General features: G+C 53.7%; 1 protein-coding gene across 1 annotated transcript; it reads left to right on the top strand.

Annotated features, from left to right (window-relative positions):
- Nucleotides 1–2831: 2831 nt before the first annotated feature.
- LOC140604592 (ral guanine nucleotide dissociation stimulator-like) lies at nt 2832–7871 on the top strand. Its single transcript, XM_072775823.1, has 4 exons — nt 2832–3034; nt 3422–3532; nt 4135–4328; nt 4909–7871. Exons 1-4 carry the CDS (start codon nt 2897–2899, stop codon nt 4970–4972), a joined length of 507 nt encoding a protein of 168 aa, XP_072631924.1. The 5' UTR covers nt 2832–2896; the 3' UTR covers nt 4973–7871.
- The last annotated feature ends 394 nt before the right edge of the window (nt 7872–8265 follow it).

The following is an 8265-nucleotide window of genomic DNA, read 5'->3' on the forward strand; positions in this document are numbered from 1 at the left end:
CTTTCTAAGACAGCATTTATAATCATTCCTTTATGTATGGATGTGTGTATTCTTTGAGTATCTGCGTGTGTTGGGGGTTTGTTTCAGGAAAGAGGGTCTCCCTGGAGGAAGAGCAGACCTTGCCCATCCCACACCCCTGTCCTCCAAAGCCCCAAGTGCCCTGAAAATTCTAGTGATGAGTGACCTGTCACTCTTCCTGAAATTTTCTCTCTCCGACAACAATCATGTCTAAGTCGAGTTGTGACTCTGAGCCTGGGCTGTGGATCTCCTCCTAAATAGTTCCCTCTGTGCCCTGAAATCCTGTGTCAGTCATTCTGGCTGGAGCTGCTTTGGAAAACCAACCATCCTCTACAGCCCTGGATCCAGGAATTCTAGATGAATGAAGACTGACAAGTATTTTTGGAATTAAAGGGTTTAAATTCACAAAGTGGAGTTAGATTTTGAATGACTACATCCAATGAAGTGTCTTTTATTTGATTTGTTCTGAACTGACAGGAATCTTAAGTGAAATGGCAATAGGGCAGGACACATGAATGATGAAGGAAAAAGCCACAGAAAAATCCACATATGCAAGTCAATCTGTGCAAATTTCGGTATCCAAACCTCTGCTGGATTAACATCTGCATTCAGACACACACACACACACACACACACACACACACGCTCACATTATGAAATCCCCTGTAATCATCCATTCAGCTCCCTGTACGCTGTGGCCAGCACCTCCTGGATGACCTTCTCCCACCTGTGCTACCCACACCTGAGCAAGTCCACCCACCTGTTCCCATTCCATAGGGGAGGTCACAACAGGAGCCTTGCACCGTGAGCTCAGACCAGCAGAGGGCGACGCTGGCCAGCCCAAGTTGTTCCTAGGCTTCCAAAGGACCCCACTTTGTGCAGCTGCTCAGGCTGGCAGGTGTGCAGCTCCACACTTTGGGCTGCAGCGTGTGCATTTGCTAGAGCTGCAGAGGCACGATGAGTATTGACAGAAGGTCTGGGGACGTGGTTCCCACCTTGCAACTCTAATGTTGCCACAGCTGGACACTGCCTGCTGAGGAAAGGTGAAAAATCCTTCCTGTGCTGTGCTTCCAACGCTCCGCAGTCCTTGCTCATCCCCTGTGCAGCCTCTGCACCTGGGGAAACCATGGCTTTCATTGGAAGCCTGGGGGCCCTACTGGGAGGTCAATATTGGTTTGGAAAAGAGTAGATCAGGTTGAGACCCTGTAAGTGCCATTAAGTTTCTGATAATATTGCCCTGCGAGTAATGGGTCCTCCTGCTTCACCCCTGGCCAGGACCTTCCAAGCAGGGAAGGAGGGCTGAGGAGTAGCTCTCAAGAGCAATGTTACTCCATATCTATTTCTCCATCGAGGGTGTGTCCATCTATCGCTGAAGAGCCTCCCTGTCATCCATCTCTCCTCCATCATCTCTCCATCCTACACCTAGAAATTTCTCATTCCTCACAATGCACATATTGACTTTCACATAATAGGAGATGAGATGACTTTCCTGCCGCTCTGCACCTGATTTCACAGAAACTACAAAGGCAGGACTGTCTTGGCCCAGTACATGGTAGTTTTTAAACATAACTGTCTTCTGTTTTCAAATGACTTAGCCTGTGAATAAATCCAGAAAAAATGACATTGGCACAGGCATGTTGACTCCTCTCTCTCCTAGAAAGTCCTGCCTGCAAGGCTGCTGCTTCCTGGTGAATAGCTCCATGTCCAAGAGAAGAGAAAAAGGAAACAAAGGAGCCCCCGTTTGGACAAACACCACAATGTCCTCCATTAACCTGGTCATGAACATGTCTGCATGTGGCCTGGCCCAGAGCCTGATCCTTTGTCCTCCTGAGCGCTTGCCCCATGGCCCATAGCCTTCCCCATCGCTGTGACACAGTCAGCACACACAAGCTGCCCTGGAGCTTCAGTTCTGTGAAAGCAAGCATTCCAGAAGACATAGGACAACCACCCCCTTCTGGACTCTTCTAAATAGCACATGAGATAGTGAACATGCGTGTCAACATAGATATCATTTAATTTGGAAAAATGTGTGTGGAGTCAGTCTTCTTGGATGTGTAACTCATGAATTGAAGGGTGAGGAAAAGATCGGTTTTCTGAAATAGCTGCAGTTTTGAACACCTGACCCAGGGTCACAGGGCACAGAGGGTCCCATTCGGGAGCAAATCCATAACCCCAGACTCAGAATCACAACAGGAGTCCAGACGAAACCTTCTGCAGGGTTTACCTTGGATTCAGGAGCCTAGGATCCTGGGAAGCTGTTGCCCATCCCTGCCCGGGGGGACTGTCATCTTCTGGACCTCCAGAATGAGGGTACCAGTGCCCACATGTGTGCACACAGGACCTCTTGGACCTGGACGCATGTACACATGAAGGAAGAATGTGTGGGTGGAGGTATGTCCTGCAGGTGACACCCGCCTCCAAGGTCATAGATATGAGGCCACAGTGGCATGGGGACGTCTGGGGGAAGCACCCGCTAGGATACTCCCTGTCCCACAGGCCAGACGCTGACCATCCCCGACGGGTACAACGGCTTCTCTGGGGTCAAAGTGGGGAAGACTGGACAGTCGTGTCTGAACCCAGGCGTGTGTCCAGGCTGGGGTCCTGGTTGCACACAGTCCTTCCCTGGGGCCTGTGGACAGGGCTGCGGTCGTGTCCCTGTGTGCACAGGCCATTGCCTGCAGGGAGGGGGGAAGCGTTGGCAGCACGAGCACTGCCCCTGCAGCTTCCTCCAGGAGTGGGTCAGGGCGGGGGTCCCAGGAAGTGAGTTCACTTCCGTGTCACAGAGCCCAACAGAACTTGGAACCCCCCAAACCAGGCACCTGCATCCAGTGCAGCCCCAGCTCAGGCTCACTTGGCTGGAGACATCTGCTACTGGAGGATGCTCTCTTGCTGCCGGCCCACGTCTGGGGGCTCTGGCTCCCAGGAACCCCAGGGGTGCGGCTTGTTCCAATGCTGTAGGCAGTGGCTCCAGCATAGATACCAAGGCGTCAGGGCGATGATCAGGAGGCGCCGTCAGGTAACACAGCGCAGGCCAGGCCAGGCCCCCGGTGCCACCATCCTGGGAGCCTCATCCCCTCCTCCTCAGTTTCAGGGAACCAGGGATGTGTGGGCAGGTCCCATGCAGGCTGGGGGACACTGCAGGGCGGCACATTCCCCGGGGATCCCTTCAGGGTCACCCTGATGTCAAGGTGGGCAGGGGGGAAACAGGGTTCCTGAGGTCCTCTACCCGCCCCGGAATCACCCCGAGGCCCTGCATCCTCATCCCTTTGCTGTCCCCGGGGGCGGTGGGTGCCGCCTGCACTGTGGGGTGTCTGGGTGGAGGCAGCTGGGGGTGCGGCCCAGCCGAGGGGGCCAGACCAGGCGCTGAGGTCTCCTGCCTGGCTGCCGGGCACTGTCTCCACAGAGCTCTACCCGGGACGTGGGGCGCGAGCGGGAGGAAGGGGTCGTCTGCCCCAACGCCTCCAGGAGCAGGGAGGTGCCCTGCGCAGCTACCAGAGGCCAGCGCGGGCTCAGGGTGAGTGCAGGGGCTGGGCCCCCCGACACCCGGGCCCCGATGGGGCAGGAAGGACCCCGGGTCCCAGAAGCCAGCCTGCTACCCCCTGGGCCCCCCGACACTCCTGCTCCCACATGAGTCTGGATCCCTCCCTCCCCACACCTGCCCCCATGGCCCTGCCCCTGCCTGGGCCAGATGCAGAGTCCCTGCGCACAGATGTGTGGGAACATCAGAATAGAGCCCTCAGGGGAGGCCTGGTTGCCCAGGGGTTAGCGCCTGCCTTCCCCCAGGCCTGATCTCCGAGGCCCGGGATCGAGCCCCGCCTGGGCTCCCTGCACGGGCTGCTTCTCCCTCTGTCTGTGTGGCTGCCTCTCTCGGTCTCTCTCTCTGTGTCTCTTGAGGTCCTTGTACTGATCCAAATATTTTGAACATTTATCCTCTGAGATTGTTTCTTTATTGCATAGTTGGTCCTGTTTGTGTAAGAGACAGGCAGGGAGCTTGAGCGGGAGAGGGAGCCCCAGCTCCTCAAGCCCACGGGGCCCCAGCGCAGGGCCTGCCGGGGCGGGATCCCAGGCCTCCTGGCGGCTCCCTGCAGGCTGCACATCCCCTCTGTCCCACCTCAGGGTACAGGGGCCTTGGCCAGGAAGGGGCATCGGATCGCCCCGAAGAAGCTCAGCCGGACGGAGCTGCTGGAGCACAAAGTCCGACAACTGCTGCTCGCCTTGCAGCACAGGGACGTCATCTACGTCTTTAGCTTTTTGGAGGATTATCGTACATTCGCCACCACGCACGAGGTGCTGGACCTGCTGTTCACCGAGTGAGCACCTGCCCCTCCTCAGCCCAGGGCTGGGCCACCTGCTGCTGGGGAGGCTGGGGATGGTGTGAGCTTCCCGGCCTCGGGCTGCTCCCCCGCCTGGAGCAGGGTCCCCCAGGGCCTAGCGGGGTCCTGGAGGGCAGCCCGGGGCTTGGCCTGTGGCGGGTCGGCCAGAGGGGCTGTGCCTGTGCTCAGCAGCCGTCCTCCTCCCCCGTGACCAGGCCTGTGCCTCCTCCTCCCCACCCCCCCCATCACCAGGGTCCTGAGCGGCCTGTTTCCCCATTGAAAGGGAGGTTTGAGAGTCCATTGGGGGTCTGTGTCCTGGGGCAGCCAGACTGGGGGACCCCGGGACCCCCCAAGCCCACTAGGATATGGGCCAAGGGCCTGGCCAGAGCCCTTTCATGCTCAAGACTTCAGGAGGCCCCAGCAGGTGCGGGCACTTCTCTGGGAGCTGCGCGTGGCCCCACGCACAGAGCTGACGGTCCCCGGGGCTCTGGCCTAGTCGGGGTCAGAGGGTTACAGCCCCCATGATGAGAGGTCGTGTCCACAGGACAATTCATGGGATGCCCCCTCTCTCCTCTAGGAATGGGTGCATCGTAGATGCATGGGGTAATAATGACGTGGTCCTGCAGCGCTGGAAACTGTGAGTGACTCCGGCTCCTGCAGGAGGGCCTTCCCTCTCCAGGAGGGCAGCGAGGGGGCTGTGGGGCAGGGTGGGCTGCACCCTCACCCCACATATCGGCAATTCCCGTGACAGGGTAAAGGTCTAAGGCCCCTTCGGGAAAAGAGCGAAGGAGAGCGGTGGATGGGGTGCGGGCTTGGTGGGAGGCACTGGGACCCCTTAGGGAGACCTTCTCCATCCCCCCCAACCCTCTCTCTGCCCCACACCTGGGACCCAGAGCAGAGGGGGTGGGGAGCATCGCACTCCCCAATCTGGTGGCACCTGCACCCGGGGGCACAGCAGGTGCTCAGGACGGCCGGTGATGGCTCCCGGACCAGGCGGCCCTCGCCCTGTGGGAGATGGGATATTAGAGTCAGTGGAAGGACACCCCCAGGGGCCCCTCTGGAGGGAGGCAGCCCAGAGCCACAGGAGCGAAGGTGGCGGTCCTGGGCGGCTCCTGGCAAGGCCTGGCAGGACACAGAGCCCGAGCCCTCCTGCCTTGGAGCTTCCCAGAGCGACAGTGTGTGCAGTGAGGGCAATGACAGGCCAGACGCCCCGCCCCCCCCAGTCCCCGGACACCTGCCAGTGGACTCAAGGGGCAGGTGGACAGGGACCAGGCTGAGGAGGGAGCCCCGCTTCCCCAGGAGAGACGCTGATGGTCACCCCGCTGGGCCTGGGCTCCCCACACAGAGGCTGCATGCCAGCCCCTCCTCGGGGAGCAGGCCTGTGGCAGGCAGGACCGCCAGGTGGCAGGGGCACGAGGAGCAGGACTGGCCTTTGACACCCCGCGCGGGAGGCCGGGGCCCCGTGTCCTGCAGGGCTTCCCCGGGACACCTGCATGTGACAGAGCCCTGTCTTCTGACGCCTGTGCCCGCCTGTCCCTCCCCAGGGCCATCTCCTGCATGCTGGAAATATGGCTGGATTATTATGGGGAAGACTTTTGTCAGTTCCCAGAATTTCCGTCCCTTATGAAACTTCTGCAATTGCTAAGACAGCACATGCCAGGCACAGATGTGCATCTCCGGGCCCTGCGTTATCTGAGGCAATTCAGACACCTCCAGGCCCATCCTTCTCTGTTGGTAACCAATGTATGTCCTTCTGGTCAACCTCTGCATGCAGAGGTGAAGAGACCCTCTTTGTGTGCTTCCTTTAAGTATAATGAGTTCTTCTGAAGAATGTGATGAGTTGAAATTGTATTTTCAAATCATGAAGCCAGAGCCTGTGCCAGACCTTCTACTACCTCTCATAGATTTGCTCTAATTCTAAATGTAAAATTAGGAGAAGTGGAAAAGGATAAGATAAGCCATTGCCTTTTTACCTCTGAGAATTGGATGCCATTTCTATGTAATTTTCTTCTGAGACAGCCATTGAGTTGGTTAGAAAAAGGCTTTTACTGATGAGATATTGTTAAGCATTCTTGTATCAATATTCTCAATTTAGCAACCAGAAAATTTTTCCTCAGGAAAGGAGTACTATGTGATGAAAACCCAGTATTCAGCATATTTTCCCCCATTTTTTGGAAGTGACATTTCACACACAGGTGCCAAAAGTGAATTGGGGTGGGGAGAGTGAGAAACTTTCAAATTTATAGTTATTACAGAAATCGTGGAAATTATGATCTGACTGGAAAGCAATCTTGTATCACCTCCCAAAGAATCATGGTCTTTTTTTCAATAAAAAGCAGACAAAAAAATTGTTGTTTCCTGCCTTGTTAATGTTCTCCATTCTCACTGGTGTGAGGTGGGATCTCATGGTGGTTTTGATTTGTATTTCCCTGATGGCCAGTGATGTGGAGCATTTTCTCATGTGCTTGGTGGGCAGGTCTATGTCTTCCTCTGTGAGATTTCTGTTCATGTCTTTTGCTCATTTCTTGATTGGATGTGTTGTTTCTTTTCTTTTGAGTTTAATAAGTTCTTTATAGATCTTGGATACTAGCCCTTTATCTGGTGTATCATTTGCAAATATCTTCTCCCGTTCTGCAGGTTGTCTTTCAGTTTTGCTGTGCAGAAGCTTCTTATCTTGATGAAGTCCCAACAGTTCATTTTTGCTTCTCTTTCCCTTGCCTTCATGGATGTATCTTGCAAGAAGTTACTGTGGCCAAGTTCAAAAAGGGTGTTGCCTGTGTTCTCCTCTAGGATTTTGATGGAATCTTGTCTCTCATTTAGATCTTTCATCCATTTTGAGTTTATCTTTGTGTATGATGTAAGAGAATGATCCAGTTTCATTCTTCTGCCTATGGAAGTCCAGTGTTCCCAGCACCATTTATTGAAGAGACTGTCTTTTTTTCCAGTGGGTAGTCTTTCCTGCTTTGTTGAATGTTAGTTGACCATAAAGTTGAGGGTCCACTTCTGGATTTTCTCTTTTGTTCCATTGATCTATGTGTCTGTTTTTGTGCCAGGACCACAGTGTCTTGATGACCACAGCTTTGTAGTACAACCTGAAATCTGGCATTGTGATGCCCCCAGCTATGGTTTTCTTTTTCAATAAATCCCTGGGTATTCGAAGTCTTTTCTGATTCCACACAAATCTTAAGATGATTTGTAGCAACTCTCTGAAGAAAGTCCATGGTATTTTGATAGGGATTGCATTGAACGTGTAAATTGCCCTGGGTAGCATTGGCATTTTCACAATATTAATTCTTCCAATCCATGAGCATGGAATATTTTTCCATCTCTTTGTATCTTCCTCCATTTCTTTCAGAAGCGTTCTGTAGTTTTTAGGGTATAGATCCTTTACCTCTTTGGTTAGGTTGATTCCTAGGTATCTTATGCTTTTGGATGCAATTGTAAATGGGATTGACTCCTCAATTTCTCTTTCTTCAGTCTCGTTGTTAGTGTACAGAAATGCCACTGACTTCTGGGCATTGATTTTGTATCCTGCCACACTGCCAAATTGCTGTATGAGTTCTAGCAATCTTGGGGTGGACTCTTTTGGGTTTTCTATGTAAAGTATCATGTCATCTGTGAAGAGGGAGAGTTTGAATTTTTCTTTGCCAATTTGAACGCCTTTTATTCCTTTTTGTTGCCTGATGGCTGAGGCTAGGACTTCTAGTGCTATGTTGAATAGCAGTGGTGAGAGTGGACATCCCTGTCCTCTTCCTGATCTTAGGGGAAAGGCTCCCAGTGCTTCCCCATTGGGAAAGCTGCTGTGGGCTTCTCGTAGATGGCTTTTAAGATGCTGAAGAATATTCCCTCTCTCCCTACACTCTGAAGAGTTTTGATCAGGAACGGATGCTGTATTTTGTCAAATGCTTTCTCTGCCTCTATTGAGAGGGTCAGA

The sequence above is a fragment of the Canis lupus genome, chromosome 15 (genome assembly GCF_048164855.1).
Source record: "Canis lupus baileyi chromosome 15, mCanLup2.hap1, whole genome shotgun sequence".
NCBI classification, from domain to species: Eukaryota; Metazoa; Chordata; class Mammalia; order Carnivora; family Canidae; genus Canis; species Canis lupus.

Bases quoted from the DNA above. Each gene is read 5' to 3' on its own strand.
- LOC140604592 (XM_072775823.1), top strand. From the start codon at position 2,897: ATGCTCTCTTGCTGCCGGCCCACGTCTGGGGGCTCTGGCTCCCAGGAA. The intron at 3,035-3,421 runs GTAACACAGCGC...CTGTCTCCACAG, and splicing joins TGATCAGGAGGCGCCGTCAG to AGCTCTACCCGGGACGTGGG. The intron at 3,533-4,134 runs GTGAGTGCAGGG...GTCCCACCTCAG, and splicing joins GAGGCCAGCGCGGGCTCAGG to GGTACAGGGGCCTTGGCCAG.